The sequence below is a fragment of the Apodemus sylvaticus genome, chromosome 22 (assembly GCF_947179515.1).
Source record: "Apodemus sylvaticus chromosome 22, mApoSyl1.1, whole genome shotgun sequence".
NCBI lineage: Eukaryota > Metazoa > Chordata > Mammalia > Rodentia > Muridae > Apodemus > Apodemus sylvaticus.
This window is the reverse complement of record NC_067493.1, coordinates 35,069,597-35,086,672: the sequence shown is the minus strand read 5'-3', so window position 1 is coordinate 35,086,672 and position 17,076 is coordinate 35,069,597. Positions and strand designations below refer to the sequence as shown.

The 17,076-nt window shown below is 50.4% G+C and overlaps 1 protein-coding gene across 15 annotated transcripts in view; it reads right to left on the bottom strand.

Moving 5' to 3' along the window:
• Window positions 1–11,287: 11,287 nt before the first annotated feature.
• Window positions 11,288–17,076, bottom strand: part of Gtf2ird1 (GTF2I repeat domain containing 1) — a 101,802-nt gene continuing 96,013 nt past the window's right edge. For 4 of the 15 annotated variants that reach the window (XM_052168230.1, XM_052168232.1, XM_052168235.1 and 1 more), the window contains 7 exons: window positions 16,726–16,918; window positions 15,832–15,869; window positions 15,083–15,160; window positions 14,376–14,568; window positions 13,687–13,724; window positions 12,364–12,488; window positions 11,288–11,517 (listed from right to left, as the gene is read on the bottom strand). In XM_052168230.1, coding sequence (XP_052024190.1) covers window positions 11,449–11,517; window positions 12,364–12,488; window positions 13,687–13,724; window positions 14,376–14,568; window positions 15,083–15,160; window positions 15,832–15,869; window positions 16,726–16,918 — 734 coding nt within the window. In that variant the 3' untranslated portion in view covers window positions 11,288–11,448. The other 11 variants (XM_052168227.1, XM_052168229.1, XM_052168234.1 and 8 more) reach the window with 5 other exon arrangements.

Below are 17,076 nucleotides of genomic sequence, written 5' to 3'. Positions count from 1 at the left end.
TCAGATCCCCTGGAGTTCTGATGCAGATGCCAGGGACAAAACTTGGTCTTTAGTAAGAACAGTAAGTGCTCTTAACTGTTGAGGCCTCTCTCCAGCTCAGGAATGGAGGTGCACGCACGCCTTTAATCCCAGCATTTGGGAGGCAGAGGCTGAAGGATCTCTGAGTTCCAGGCTAGCCTGCTCTACAGAGTGAGTTCCAGGACAACCAGGGCTACACACTGAGACCCTGGCTCTAAGCAGCACAGTACTGTCTTACAAGCTTGAGGGCTCGAATTTGTTCCCCAGCGCCAATGTCAAAAGCAAGGAGTGGTGATGTATGATTGTAACCCAAGGTTGGAGAGGTGACAGTGGCAGTGTCCTGGGCTCACTGAGACACCCTGGTCAAAAATGACTACAAGTAAGTCGGTGGTGGCACTCACCTTTAATTACAGCACTGGGAAGGTAGAGGCAGGCCAATCTCTGTGGGCTCAAAGTGAGTTACAGCCAGGGCTACACAGAGAAACTTTCTCAAAAAACCAAACACCAAACAAACCAATCAGCCAACCACTAAAAAAAGGGCTGGGAAAGATGGCTAAGAGGTGAAAATCATTTGCTGCCCTTACAGAGGACCGGAGTTCCTTTCCCGTCACCCACATCAGAAGGCTCGATAACTCTAGCAGTAAAGCCCTCTTTGGACTTCTTTGGGCCATCCGGTGCCCGTGCATGAGAAAGGGCACACCCACAAACGCACACATAAATAAACAGTAATCAAAAATCGACAAACAAAACCTAACAAACAAGATAGACGGCTGCGGAGGAAGAAACCGGAAGGATGACCTCTGACCTCCACACCCATATATGTATAGACGTGAACCCACCGCCCACAAACACACGGATACGCACCACACCCACAGTGTAGCTGATGGCGGGCTTGGCCTCTGTCTGGTGTTAGCCGTCTTGGCTCTTCAGAACCTTCTTGGCGCCACCTTCCCTGCGTGGGCTGCTCTGCAGCCTGGGACTGGGTAGCAATGGCCTCTCACCTTCCAGCCTCTCGGCTCCTATTTCCCCGGTGCTGCTTCTCCTCGGCAGAGGCAGGCCATAGGGCATTGCGCTGGAATATTTGCGCGGCGAACAAGCAAGGCTCTGGGGACATTTTTCAGAATTTCATGCGGTTGCTTCCCCCCCCCCCCCGCCCCCCACCCGCTTCTCACCATTCAAAGGTAGCGGGACTTCTGCCTCCTCCTTCCCGAACCTCTCGTTGAAATTATTTATTAGAAATGTGTGTGCAGGGCTGGAGAGATGGCTCAGCGGTTAAGAGCACTGGCTGCTCTTCCAGAGGTCCTGAGTTCAATTCCCAGTCACCACATGGTGCCTCACAACCATCTGGAATGGGATTCAATGTGTCTGAAGACAGCCTCAGTGTACTCATATATAGAATAAATAAATCCTTCTTTTATTTATTTATTTATTTATTTATTTATTTATGGTTTTTCCAGACAGGGTTTCTCTGTATAGCCTTGGCTGTCCTGGAACTCACTCTGTAGACCAGGCTGACCTCGAACTCAGAAATCTGCCTGCCTCTGCCTCCCAGAGTGCTGGGATCACAGGTGTGTGCCACCACTGCCCAGCATTAATTGAAAAAAAAAATTAAGTTTATTTCTTTTAGGCATCTGAGTGTTTTGCTTGCCTGCAGGAACCTGCACCACATACATGCCTGATACCAGGGGAGGTCAGAGGTCAGAGGTCAGAGAGGGTATCAGATTCCCGGGTCCAATTTTAAGGATGCTTGTGATCAACCACGTGGGTGCTGAGAACCGAGCCTGGGTCCTCTGGGAGAAATCGAGCTCTCTTAACTGCTGAGCCCTTTCCCCTGTCCCCTGCCTCTCGTTGTTTAATTTTTATCTTTCTGAGGGCTGGCTTCACTGTAGGGCGCCACGGCCGGTCTGGAATCTGCTGTGTAGGGATCCTCATCTTGGGCTGATACAGATCCAGCTGTCGCTGCCATCCCAAGGGTGGGCATTACCGCCATGCACCACCGCACTCTGCTTCCCTGGTTTGCCTTGGTTTTTAGATTTTTAAAAAATTTTATTTATATTGTAGTATTTTATTTATATTATTCTCTGTGTGGTATCTGTGTGTTGTATATATGTGTGCATGGAGCACATCTGGAGGTCACAGGACAACTCAAAAGTGTTGGTTTTCTCTCTCCCATGGGGACCGGGGATTCCGTTCAGGTTGAGACTTGATGGTACCGTCACCTACTGGGACATCTAACCGGCCCCGGAAATCACTATTATTTTAATTTTTATTTCACTCTGCTTTTTTTTTTTTTTAAAGATTTGTTTATTATTATATGTAAGTACACTGTAGCTGTCTTCAAACACACCGGAAGAGGGAATCAGATCTTGTTACGGATGGTTGTGAGCCACCACGTGGTTGCTGGGATTTGAACTCAGGACCTTTGGAAGAGCAGTCGTTGCTCTTAACCGCTGAGCCATCTCTCCAGCCCCTTACTCTGCTTTTGAGACAGGGTCTTACGGTTGTCTTGGCTGGCCTTAAACTCAGAGATCTACCTGCCTCCGCCTTCTGCCATGCCCAGCCCAAATCATTAAATCCCAGATATTTTGCATGGATCAGAATTCCTACCAAGAATGATTTATTAGCCAGGCCTGTCTTGAAGTCCCTGTTTTTATTTATTTTCAGTCTGTTTTGTTTGTTTGTTTGTTTGTTTGTTTGAGACAGGTCTCAGGTAGCCCAGGCTGGCCTCAAACTCCATATGTACACGAAGCTGCCCTTTAGTTCCCAATCTTCCTGCTTCTATCTTTCTAGTAATGGGGTTAAGAGTCATGTGCCGATCCAGCACTTCTGTAGGGATGCCTGCTCCTGGCCCTGGGAGGGGCTAAGGACTGCTTCCTTCCTGAGCTGGTAAGTGCAGGCTCGCAGGACACAGATCTCCCGCACCAACGGTGTCTCTACCATCCAGACAGGCAGAATTCTGCCTCTGCTTTCTTTTATTTTTATTCGCGTGTACACATCTGTGTGTGTGTATATCCATGTGTGCGGATGTTGGAGGAGGCCAGAAAAAGGTGTCCTGGAGATGGTGTTTGTGAATCACCTGATGTGGGAGCTGAGACTCGAACTCAGGTCCTCTACAAGAGCAGCAAGGGCGCTTAATCTCTGAGTTAGCTCTCCAGGCCCACTTCGCACAGGGAATCATCTACTACAGAGCCTTGCCCCTGGCGCCTGTCCTGTTGCCCGGCTGCCAACAGGTGGCGCTGCTGGAGGCACGTCTCTATCCCGTGGTGTGTCCGTGATGTGTGTGTGTGTGTGCTCGTGTTAATCATCTACATACGTGTTTGCGGAGGCCTGGAGTGCATGAATGGTGCCTTCCCTTATCTCTACTTACTTTATTTACTGAGGCAAAGGCTCTTGCGGAACCCGGAGTTTGTCAATTCTGGTTAATCTAGTTAGCTAGTTTGCCCCAGGTGTGGACCTGTCTCTGCCTCTCAAGTGCCTCGATTATAAACAGGCTGCCTTGCCCGCTCGCTCTGCTTTTACTTTGATTCTGGGGATCCAAATGCACCAGCCATAATAATACCGGTACACAGCAAGCCATATGCATAAAAGTAAAATTAAAAATAAAATACAGCCGGGCGGTGGTGGCGCACGCCTGTAATCCCAGCACTCTGGGAGGCAGAGGCAGGCGGATTTCTGAGTTCGAGGCCAGCCTGGTCTACAGAGTGAGTTCCAGGACTGCCAGGGCTACACAGAGAAACCCTGTCTCGAAAAAAACAAATCCAAAAAACCAATAAATAAATAAATAAATAAATAAATAAATAAATAAATAAATAAATAAAAAAAATAAAATAAAATAAAATAAAATAAAATACAAAGAGGGAGCTCCTGACACCCTTCATTCTTCGCTGTTACTCGACCCAGTCAGACGGCCAGGGGTGGAGAGACGGCTCAGCAGTTAAGAGCTCTTCTAGAGGTCCCCGAGGTCAATTCCCAGCAACCACATGGTGTCTCATGACCATTTATAATGTGGTCTGCTGCCCTCTTCTGGCATGCAGGTGTACATGCACATAGAACACCCATAAATAAATATTTAAATGCATAAATAAGGCGAGTGCCATGGTTAATTTTATCTACTTAATGGGGTTTAGTATTGCCAAGTCTGTGTGGATTAGGATGACTGAAGTGAGAAGACTTACTCTAACTTGTGTGGCTGGAATCCTGGACTGAACAGAAATGAAAATTTGAGTGTTGGGTCATGGTGGCACAAGAGGCAGAGGGGCAGAGGATGGATCTCTGAGTTCGAGACCAGCCTGGTCTACAGAGTGAGTTGCAGAACAGCCACAGGGAAACTTCGTCTCAAGAAAAGAAAAGAGTTGCGCACCAGCGTCTAGCCGCGTGTGACTGTGATGCACTGTGACCTGCTGCCTTAGGCTCCTCCCTCCACACCTCTCCCTCCATGATGGAAAGGTGGAGCCTTCAAACTGTGAGCCCAAACAGATCTTCCCTTGAGTTGTTTGTGTGAGGTCTTTTGTTGTAACAAGAAGAAAAAAGCAGCTGATTCAGCAAGGGGCCAACTCCTTGGGACTCAGTAGACTTTATTAAGCTCGGACCCCTTAATATAGGAGGCAGCCCAGGTTTTGTTTTCTGTTGTTGTTGTTGAGACAGGTGTAGCCCTGGCTGTCCTGGAACTCACTGTGTAGACCAGGCTGGCCTCGAACTCAGAAATCCGCCTGCCTCTGCCTCCCAAGTGCTGGGATTAAAGGTAGGGACCACCGCTGTCTGGCTAATCCCAGCACACAGGAGGCCAAGGCAGAAGGATCAAGAATCTGAGGCTAGACTGAGTATTGTCCCAAGACCTGGCGCAAACGGAACGTAATAAGTAATAACTCGGGGTTATCGCTAGGAAATAGATTCTAACAGCATGGAGGGTAGCTCTTGTGAGGCATATTGTAAAAATACAAGGCTGGGTGTGTTTTTTTATCCTGGAACTCAATCTAAAGGTGGGATAGAAGTTCTGGGCTAGGAATTTTTGTTAAAATCGTTCACTATATATAAGTACACTGTAGCTGTCTTCAGATACACCAGAAGAGGGCATCAGATCCCATTACAGATGGTTGTGAGCCACCATGTGGTTGCTGGGATTTGAACTCAGAACTTCTGGAAGAATAGTCAGTGCTCTTAACCACTGAGCCATCTCTCCAGCCCCTGGGCTAGGAATTTTTAATGATCTCTACTACAATGTCTACCCTTCCTTACCTGGGAGACACAAGTCAAAGTACCGTTCCACCCAAGTTCAATTTGGGGGAGCCAGTGAGTTTATTGGGTTTAATGGGGGGAGGGTACTGACAAGAGCGGTGGCAAAGCAGCCACAATACTGAAGTCTCACCCCAGCACAGACAGGGCGGATGAAAACCTCCTTACAGCTTTGTTGACAAGGGTCCTGGCTTCAACTAAGCTTCCAGACCCCAAGCACTTCCCAAGACCATGAGGGCCACACGCAGTTAGTGCAGAATTCCATACAGCTGTCTGAAATGGGGGGGAGGGGGGGAGAGGTGCGGTGGGGGGGGATGGGCCCAGGATCCCCGCCACTCCCTCCTACTGTGAATAAGTATCAGCAGTCCTTGGAACTTGTAAATAGTCGAAGCTATCTTGATTACAATAGTCTGTTATTATGTTTAGAAGACAGCCTTCTACAGCACTGGACTAAGGAATGAATGTGTGTGTGTGTGTGTGTGTGTGTGTGTGTCTGTGAGAAAGAGAGCCAGAGATACAGACACACACACACACACACACACACACACACACACACACACACACACACACACACGGAGAGCAAGAGAGAGAGAGTCAGAGATACAGACACGGAGAGCGAGTGAAAGAACAAGGGAGAGAGAGAGAGAGAGAGAGAGAGAGGTGGAGAGGTAGGTGGCTCAGCGGTGAAGAGCAGTGATTGCACCGGGCGGTGGTGGTGCACACCTTTAATCCCAGCACTTGGGAGGCAGAGGCAGGCAGATTTCTGAGTTCGAGGTCTACAGAGTGAGTTCCAGGTTAGCCAGGGCTACACAGAGAGACCCTGTCTCAAAAAACAAAAACAAACAAACAAACAAACAAAAGCACTGATTGCTCTTCTGGAGGTCCTGAGTTCAAATCCCAGCACCCACATGGTGGCTCACAACCATTCCTAACGAGATCTGACGCCCTCTTCTGGAGTGTCTGAAGACAGCTTCAGCGTCCTTACATATAATAAAGAAATCTTTAAAGATTATTATAATAAACAAATCTTTAAAGAGAGAGAGAGGGAGAGAGCACAAAGAGAGGAGGGACAGATACACAGAGAAGCACAGAGACAGAGACATTTTAAGGAAGCCCCTGCCCCCAAGAACGCGAGCCCACGAGCCCACCCTGGTCTGCTCGGTGCCCTGGGCGCACCTGCGCGGAGAGGGCGCCCCGCCCAGAGGAGCAGGTGTGGTCTGAGGAGCAGGTGTGGGCAGCCACCCTCCTCTTCTTCCCTCCGCCTCGTCCTGGTGTCGTTTCTGCCTGACGACGGCTTTATTACTGTTTTCAGTCAGCTATAATTCTAGCATTTTCTATAATCTCGATCTTTTCATTGATACTAGGTCTTTATACAAAGAATTTGTATATGGGATGATTAGACTCCCACCAGCACACATCCCCCAGGCAATTAGAGCGTTTGGAATGCAGCTCGGCGATCCACAGCCCTCATTTATTATTTTGGAAAGTGTTTTTTGTGATTTTTCCCCCCTTTGGGGTGTATGTGTGGAGAGATGTGTTTACAAAAACCAACAACAATTCTCATTTCGAGTTGCAAAACACGAAGCCATTTTGAACGGAGACAGATGGCAGTTTAAATGAAGTTTAATTAAAGAATAAGTGCTTTGAAGCAAATCACTCTACAAAGTGTGGCACGCTCAGATTCTTGAGTGCGTAGATAGCATCTGGAGGCTTTCTGGAGACAAACACCCAGGAGAGGGGTTCCGAGGGATGAGGGAGAAGACCAGCATAGGTCAGCTCTGTGGGGCTGACCTGTGATGGGCCAGAGCTCCTAAAGTTCAGGAACCAGGACGTAGGGATACGGTGGGGGTGAGGGTGGGGGGAGGGAGCTGGTGGAGCAGGGAGGGGACTGGAAACGGGGACAGTCGGGCACGGGTAGTCAAAGTCTTAGATGAAGCCAGGCATGGAGACACACCTGTAACCCCAGCATTTGAGAGGTCAAAGCAAGAGGATCAAAAGGTTCATGGGTGAGCAGTGTTTGATCCCAGCACTCGGAATGCACAACTTTAATCCCAGTACTGGGAAGGTAGAGGCAGGCCTGGTCTACTTCCAGGACAGCAGGGCTACACAGAGAAACCCTGTCTCAACACACATGCCTCCCCCCTCCTCCCTCTGTCCTCCTACCTCCCCCACGTCCTCCCCTCCATCCTCCCCCTCCTCTTCTTCTTCTTCTTCCTCTCTCTCTCTCTCTCTCTCTCTCTCTCTCTCTCTCTCTCTCTCTCTCTCTCTCTCTCCCTCTCTCCCTCCCTCCCTCCCTCGTACATTCAAGGCCATCTTTAGCAAGATGAGTTAGAGGCCAGACTGGGTAACCCTGATAACCCTGTCTCAAATATCAAAAGGCTTTGCTTTGGAGGGATATCCCCCTTTTTTTAGATTTGGGGTTTTTGCTTCGAGACAGGGTCTCATGTAGTCCCACGGGTCTCCCACTCCTGATCCTGTTGCCGTCTCCAGAATTGGGATTACAGTTGTGGCCCCACCCACTGAGCCCACTTTTATGCGGTGCTGGGGTGGAATGTAGGGCTCGCTGCATGCTGGGCCAAAGCACCCCACCGCCTGAGCTTCACTCTCCTGGCGCGTTTTGTTCTGCGCCAGGGGCTCCGCAGCCCAGACCCACTGGTTTGCTTGTGTTTTGCTCACAGCCTCCGGATCGGTTTCCCAGCGCCGGCTCCACCCTGGGGCTCCAACCACGTGCTCTGAGCTGGTTGCCTTGGGTCATAGCGTGGGTGGGTCTAGACCGCAGACAGGCGCCAGTGGCTGCTCCCAGTATAAGGGCGCCAGGTACCCAAGGCTTCTGTCTAACCAAAACCCAGGTTCCGGTTGTGGGTAAAGGGTGGCTGTGAGGCTCAGCTAGAAGACGGGTGTGTGTGTGTGTGTGTGTGTGTGTGTGTGCACCTGTATAGAAATGTACACACCAGCCAGGCGGTGGTGGTGCACGCCTGTAATTCCAGCACTCTGGGAGGCAGAGGCAGGCGGATTTCTGAGTTCGAGGCCAGCCTGGTCTACAGAGTGAGTTCCAGGACAGCCAGGACTATGCAAAGAAACCCTGTCTCGAAAAAAACAAATCCAAAAAAACCAAAATAAATAAATAAATAAATAAAAGAAAAGAAATGTACACACCTGTGGGGCTGGCGTTACAGGCAGTTATGAGCCCTGGGACATGGGCGCAGGTATTTAAGCTTGGCACTTTGCCGAAAGGACACACCAAAATGGCTGGGCTGGACTTCCCAGCCCCATGTTTTCAGTTTGTTTTCTTCCAGTGCAGGGTTTCCTCTGTATAGACCAGGCTGGCCTCAACCTCACAACAGATTCACTATACCCAAAGTCTGTTTTTGTTTCTGAGAAAGGGTTTTATGTAGCCCAAGCTAGCCCCCTGCCTTGCCGTGTAAAGAAGAATGACCTTGAACTGGTCCTCTAGCCTCAAGTCCCAAAGGCTGGGTGGCAGGTGCCACTCATAGCACCCTCTCATCAGGGTTTCAAGGTGGGCCTTGGGCTGGTCTTCAACTCACGGTCGTCCAGCCATCCCCATCGGAGGAGGCAGCTCCTGTGGAAAGGATGGTGGTCCTGGTGGAGCTACGGAGCTTGAAGACAAAGAGGGATGGGCGTGAGGGTCTGAAAGCCCGCGACTCCAGCATTTGGGAGGTGGACACTGGCGGACCTCAAGCTCAAGGTCATCTTCAGCTATGTAAGAAGTTGAGGTCAGGCTAGACCACATGAGATCCTGTCCGTCAAGCCTCCCCACCCAAATGCAGAGGAGCCGGGACAGAGAAGAAGAGAGTGAAGAGTGTGCCGGTGTGGCGTCTCCACCCTTTCCGGTCCATCTATGAGATGTGGAAAGGAACGCCAGCTAGGAGCTGACTGGCGTGTGTGTGTGTGTGTGTGTGTGTGTGTGTGTGTGTGTGCGCGCACGCGCGCATGTGTGCGTGCGTGCGTGTGCGTGTGTGGTGGTGGTTAGGCGCCAGCAGAGGGGGCGGGGGACAGTCCACAGGGGTGTGCCATCTTTGAGATGCACAGAGCCACATCCAGGCAGGCCTGGGAGAAGTATCTGGTTTGTCTGTCATGAGTCATGCCAGAGCCTTAGAGCCAGGTCCTGGGTCATCCTGTTGTCCTTTCTAATGACCAGCATGCAATGCTCAGACAAGACAGAGAGACAGGGAGCATGGAAGGGATACAGGAAAGGGAAGCAGTTCCTGTGACAGGCGGAGGTGGGGGGTTGGGGGCGGTGTCCATTGAAAGCTTTGGCAGAGGCTGAGGGGTCAAGAATTCCAGTACAATCAACATTTACTCTTGCGGACATAAAGATGATACGGTAGTTCTCATTTCTAGGGCATTTTGTTTTCCTTAACATATGGTTCCAGGAAGGAAAAGGAAAAGCTAGGCGGCAGTGGTGGCGGTGAGTGTGTCTAATTTTAGGCCTGTGGAGATGGCTCAGCTGTTAAGAGCACTGATTGTACCAGGTGGTGGTGGTGGTGGTGGTGGTGGTGGTGGTGCACGTCTTTAATCCCAGCACTTGAGAGGCAAATGGATCTCTGAGTTTGAGGCCAGCCTGGTCTACAGAGCGAGCTCCAGGACAGCCAGGGTTACACAGAGAAACCCTGTCTCAAAATAAATAAATAAATAAATAAATAAATAAATAAATAAAATAAGAGGAGGAGGTGGAGATTCACAGTTTCATGCAGAACAAGCTGCTGCTGAAATTCTACGGTATGTGTGCATGTATGTGAATGTGCATGTATGTGAATGTGCATGCATGTGAATGTGCATGTATGTGAGTGTGTGGAACATGTGTGCAGATGTGCTTGGACATGGGTGTTTGGAGGCCAACAGTCAACAATAGGTGTCTGCTTCAATTACTTCATGATAGAAACATATCACACACACACACACACACATACCTTTTTTTAAAAAAAATCACATTTAGAAGCCAGGTGGTGGTGGCACACACCTTTAATCCCAGCACTTGGGAAGCAGAGGCAGGCGGATCTCTTTTGAATTTAAGGGCTACACAGAGTCTTTGTCTCAAACCCTCCCTACTAACTGCCCCCTGTCCCCCCAAAAAAAGAAAGAAAAGAGGCTGGTGAGATGACTCAGCGGTTAAGAGCACTGATTGCTCTTCCGGAGGTCACGAGTTCAAATCCCAGCAACCACATGGTGGCTCACAATCATCCGTAATGGGATCTGATGCCCTCTTCTGGCATTGGGGTATACATGCATTTAGCACACTCATACATAAAATAAATAAAGAACACTCATACAATAAATAAATCCTAAAAGAAAGGAAGAAAGATCCAAACCAAACCAAAAATCACACCGTGTGTGTGTGTGTGTGTGTGTGTGTAGGTTGGAGGGTATAGAAGTTGGTTTTTCTACCCCCCCCCCCTCCAGCAAGAGCCGCCTTTACCCACTAAGGTTCCCTTTCCATCTTTCTTTTGGAGACAGGATCCCTTGGTGACCCCAGAGCTAATTCACTTAGGGTAGCGGGCCAGCAAGCTCTGGGGATCCTCCAGTTCCAAACTCCCAATGCTGGGATTATAGGCGTATACCACCACACTGCACAGCTTTTAACATGGATATAGGGAATCTGAGGTCAGATCAGCAGGCTCACAAAGGAAGGACTCCCCACTGAGTCATCTCCCCAGCCCGAGACGGGGAAATCTGACCCCACTCCTGTCTCTACTTCATGGGCACTGGAATTAAAGGTGCGCACCACCACACCCAGCGCTGGGGTGGACCCCATGGCTTTGTGCCTGCCAGGCAAGGACCCATGGCTCCTCTTGTGGCCACAGTCACTTGGCAGTCAAGAAAATAACTTCTGTCCCTGCACACCACAGCCCAGCCCTCAGGAATAGGAGACCTCTGGGTATGGTGGAACTAGGGTAGCTGAGTTGGTGGTGTCTTGTCTGATTCAGTCCCTGGATGGAACCATGCCATCGGCTGGGGCCACACCACCAAACGTGAACATATAACTGGAAAAAAGATAAATAAGTGACACTCGTTCTTTTTCATTTTCTTTACTTATTTAAAAAGGCCTTGGTGGCAGGAATATAGTGTAAAAATCATTGGAAAAACTAAAAGGCATCGATACATATCCGAATATACTTTGTACATAAATTACATTTTCCTTTAGTCTTTTGAGTTGAGGTCCTGATTCGGCTCTGAGGTCTAGTAATCAAGGGGCCCTGGAAGCTGCACATTTAGTCCGGAATAGTCCACCATGTACACTGGCCACTGCTAGAGAGAGGGGGGGAAAAGGGGATAGAGGGACCACATTAGGACTCCAGGTGACACAAGGAACTCCCAGAATCATTAGCACGCTTTCTTTGAGGGTGAATTCAAATGTTACTTATTTTGCAGCCACTGAGGCCCAGAGAGGGAAAGAGACCTGTCCGAGGTCACACAGGTGGAATAGCAGAAGCCATCGCTCACCCAGCTCCACCCCACAGACACTGTCTCACCTCTTGGGGTGACGGGAGGGAGTAGTCAATGATAGGGAAAAAGGAAAAAAGAAAAACCAGTCTTTCTTTCCTCCATTCCTTTTTCTTGAAGCAGTCTCAGGTAGCCCAGGCTAGCCTCAAACTTTCTAAGTAGCTGAGGCTAACCTTGAACTTCTGATCCTCCTGACTCTACCTCTCCAGTGTTAGGATCCCAGGCGTGTACCATCAGGTTCAGTTTCTGTGGTGCTTCGTATATACTGGGACTAAGGACATAAGACACCACACCCAGGGTGGGTTTATTTTTAACATGAATTCCTCTGAATCAGGAAAGGGCCAATCAAAGCAATGTGGTAGACAGAAGGTGGAGGTTGCGTTCTGTCACGTGACCGTCCCCCTCTGGCTCCTGCTGATCTCATTTATACATGTCGCAGGTGATACCCACACTTCAAGCACCGCACTGCTTGCACGGGCCCTCAGTCTATCTCGTGGGCAAAACAAGTGGATGTGCCTGCACCTCTGTGGTTCGCTGAGTCCCCCTCACAGCCCCGGGCCTCCCAGTTCCTGGAGCTGAGGATGGCCCTGCCCGAGGGAGGGACAGAGGCCACACAGAATTAGGGTGAAGTTCGGATCCGCCTGACTTTACCACGAGGGAGATCTGGTTGGTGGATGCCACAGACTCTGGGTTAGAGGACGACGATGAAGAGGATGAGGAGACTGAGTTGCCTTCAGAGACCCGCTTTCTCTTGCGCTTGGGAATGTTGTCTTTGGCTGGTGGAAGAAACAGTTGCTGAGGGCTGATGCCAGGGGCCATTCTGAGCTCCAGGGAGAAAGTCCCTGCTTTTAGATTTTTGGTGTATTACTCATTTTGATGTCCTGGGGAAAGAACCCAGGGTTTTGTATACATGGAGCCACACCTCCAGGCCCTCATTAGAGGATTCTAGGCAGGTGCTCAACCACTGAACCACGCCCCTAGCACCTCCCTGGGGGGATTCTAGGCAGGGGCTTTACTACTGAGCCACGCCCCCAGCCCCTCATTGGGGGATTCTAGGCAGGTGCTCTACCACTGGGCCACGCCCCCCAGCCCCTCCCTGGGGGATCCTAGGCAGGGGCTCTACCACTGAGCCACGCCCTCAGCCCCTCCCTGGGGTGTTTCTCCCCAGGGCTTTACCTACCTCTGAGCTACATCTTTATTCTAATGCCCTGGGCCTGGCATCCAGGGCTCAGTGGCTGAGCCTCACTTGTCCAGCTTTATTTCCTAAGCAGGTCTGAAGACCAGCTGTCCCACCCCTGGCTCCTGTTCATCTATCTACCTGTCTTGCTGATAAAAATACAGCCTCACCCACTTTAGCGGGCTCCCGCTGTTTTCACAGCCTCACCTACAACATTCAGTTTTCAGTCTACCTGCCAACCCGAGACCTTTAAAAGCCCTCTGTATCTGCTCTGCTACCCGCTTCTATCCAAGTCTTTTGGCTTGGTTTGTTGAGGCAGGGTCTCATGTAGCCCAGGCTGGCCTCCAAGTCACTGTGTAACTGAACCCTGATTCCTGATCCTCCAGCCTTTCACCTCCGGAGTACTGGGATTACAGGTTTGTGCCACTGTAGCTGTTTTACACAGTGTATATATATATAAATATATATACACATATATATTTATATATATAAATAAATATGTATTTATTTATATATGTATACATATATACATATATGTATGTATATATACATATATACATATATATGGCACACGGATGGTGGTAAGAGCCAGCTTGCAGGAGTGGTTGGCCCTCTCCACCATGTGGAACCCGGGGATTGAACTCAGGTCATCAGGTTTAGCAGCAAGCACCTTTACCCACCGGACCACCCCCATGTCATGCCTGCCTGTGCCTTTCCTTTCCTCTCTCTCTTTTCTGAAGGCATCAGACTGGTCCCCGTGAGGGGGGAAGGCTGGCCTCTCCTGCCTCTCCACTTACCTGGCACCTTGGCCTTGTTGCAGACATCCCCAAAGGGTCTGAAAAAGACAGAAGCCAGGCCGCAGTTAGAAGGGTTCCCGTCCTCGCGTGCTGCTGCGGCTCTATGAAGGTCAGCTTTGGTGACAGGTCAAGCTATAGCTTTATGCCGGAGCGCAGCTCAACAGACCGTGTGTGTGGAATGTACGGTCCTCTACTTGGCACATTACTGGGGGCGGTAGGCCTTTAAGAGGCGGGGCTTGGTGAGATGATTGGCATGTCCTCAGCTGGGGATACTGGTACAATCACTTCCTCTTGTCTCTCTCTCATGGAAGCTCACCATGCATATGCTTTGGTTCAAGTGACCAGGGCACAAGATCCCTGAAACTCTTTTGAGACAGTCTTGTCATAGACCAAGGCCGGTTTCTGTTCCTGCCTCTGCGAATCCATTACCAGGATTATGGGAATACATTAGCGAGTGCCTATAATCCAGGCACGGAGGATGTGGAGGCAGGAATATTAGGAGTTCAGGGTCCACTTCAGCTACATAGTGTGTTTCAGGCCAGCCTGGACTACATGAGATGCTGTCTCAAAACAACGACATTTGGACTTGATCTTCTGCTGCAGGATCCTGCTGACCTGCTGACGCGCGTGCCTGCCCACTGTGGGACCCTGTCCCCCGACTCTCGCCCCGCTGCCCCCCCAGCACTCACTGAAGCTGGTTGATGATAACCATCCGTACGTGATCCCTGGCCTTCAGGATCTTCTCCAGCCGATGGATGTCGTAGGTGTTGGGGTTCCGGAAGGGGATGTCGTCTGGGAGGCCCTTCACCTCCACAGCATCTGGGCTGTCCCGGATCAGTTTGTAAGGAACTAGCACAGGCCGATTCAGTCCCAGGGCCTCACCTGAAGAACACGGGTCAGAGCCAGAGAAAGGCGGCCCGTGTCAGACGGTGGAACAGTCTGGGGAAAGGATTACGACTCTGACAGCCCAGCTGAGCAGTGTCCCGTCCCAGGGATGCTATGATAGTTACTGCTCATCACCAACAGACTCTAGACGTACCCAGGAGACACACCTCTGGGCACATCTGTGAGCAAATGTCTGGGTGGCCTTAATGGATGGGGACCCTGACTAAATGTGGATGGCGCCATCTCACAGGCCGGGGTCCAGAACTGAATGAAATGATGGAGTGAGCTGGGTACCGGCGCCTATCTCTCTGCTTCCTGACTGCAGATGTGATACAACCACGGGCCTCACTCTCCTGCCCTATGGTCTATAGATCTGTAAATTCTTCCTTCTTTCCTTAAGTTGGGCACTTAGTCACGGCAATTAGAAAAATGTAACCAACACACATGACATCAGCCACTGAGGTCATGAGTGCTACCATGTAGACCCGCCCGGACACTGGGGAGCACTGACCGTATTTCTCATTGAAGAGTTCCTTCACCTGCTCTCGGAGGATCACCTTCTTGCCAAGCTTGTTAGAGTCATCCTCATCTGTAGGGAGACAAACGCCTGCTGTGTAGCTTTCTCTGTTATAGCTGCTGTGCTCTCGTAACTGAGTCTACCATCCACACGCCCACTCACTTCCGCTCCCATTCATCCATGGACACACCCACCCACCCCCTCACCCCCTCACCTCCCATTCACCCATCCGTTCACCCATTCATCTTCCCATCCACCTGAGTTTCCGAAGCAGCACCCCCTCCACAGCCCAGGCATAGCGTTACCCCAAGCTAACGGTATACTAGTCACATCAGTCAGGACCCCAGAAACAAGTGTGATGTGTGGGACACTCAGGTGACACAAGACATCACCCAGGAACACTTTCTTTTTTTTTTGGTTTTGTATTCATGGTTTAATTTCTCTAAGACAGGATCTTACTGCTTGTGCTGGCCCTGCACACGGTCATCCTTCTGAGTGTGGGGATTAGAGGAACATCCCACCATGTCCTGCTTGGTGCTGGGGATGGGACCAGATGTACAATGTGCTGTGAGGCACTGAGGTAAAGCTCAGCTCACTTAGTTTGGAAGGATGATTTTCAGACTGGTGTGGGGGCAGGGCTAGCACTTCCAGCCTCTCTTTGTTTATTTAAGATTTTTCACTGGAAGGCAATAGACTGTGGTCCCCAGGAGGGGGAAGGCTGGCCTCTCCTGCCTCTCACTCACCTGGCACCTTGGGGTCATTGCAGACTTCTGCAAAGGGTCTGAAAAAGACAGAAGCCAGGTTGAAGTTAGAAGTTTCCCCCTCCTCGCTGGCTCCATAGGATACAGACAGCATCCCTCCATAGCCAAGACGCCAGCGGCTGTGGCCTCAGCCAGGCCAGGTCAAGCTGTAGGTCGGCATCCTAAGTGTGGCTCAAGGGTCCATGAATGAAATCTGTGGTCCTCAACCTGGCACATTATCGGGGTGGTGGACCTTTAAGAGGAGGGGCTTAGGGGCTGGAGAGATGGCTCAGCGGTTAAGAGCACTGACTGATCTTCTGAAGGTCCTGAGTTCAAATCCCAGCAACCACATGGTGGCTCAGAGCCATCTGTAATGGAATATGATGCCCTCTTCTGGGGTGTCAATTACAGTGTACTAACATATAATAAATAAATCTCTAAATAAAAAAAAAAGAGGAGGGACTTAGTGGGAGGCATAGGTCATGAGAAACATCCTCAGTGAGGATACTGGTACAATTGCTTTCTCCTGCCTCTCTCTGTTTCTCTCTCTGTCTCTCTCTGTCTGTCTGTCTCTCTGTCTGTCTGTCTCTCTCTCTGCTCACTGGCTCTTATGAGGTAGACAGCTCCTTCTACTGTACATATGTTCCCACTGAAACCTGGTCCAAGTGACCAGGGCACGAGATCCCTGAACCTCTTTCCCAGCACTTGGGATGTAGAGGCTGGAATATTAGGAGTTCAAGTCCAACCTCAGCCTGGACTACATGAGATGCTGTCTCACAACAACAACATTTGGACTTGATCTTCTGCTGCAGGATCCTGCTGACCTGCTGACGCGCGTGCCTGCCCACTGTGGGACCCTGCCCCCCGACTCTCGCCCCGCTGTCCCCCAGCACTCACTGGAGCTGGTTGATGATAACCATCCGTACGTGATCCCTGGCCTTCAGGATCTTCTCCAGCCGATGGATGTCGTAGGTGTTGGGGTTCCGGAAGGGGATGTCGTCTGGGAGGCCCTTCACCTCCACAGCATCTGGGCTGTCCCGGATCAGTTTGTAAGGAACTAGCACAGGCCGATTCAGTCCCAGGGCCTCACCTGAAGAACACGGGTCAGAGCCAGAGAAAGGCGGCCCGTGTCAGACGGTGGAACAGTCTGGGGAAAGGATTATGACTCTGACAGCCCAGCTGAGCAGTGTCCCGTCCCAGGGATGCTATGACAGTTAATGCTCATCACCAACAGACTCTAGACGTACC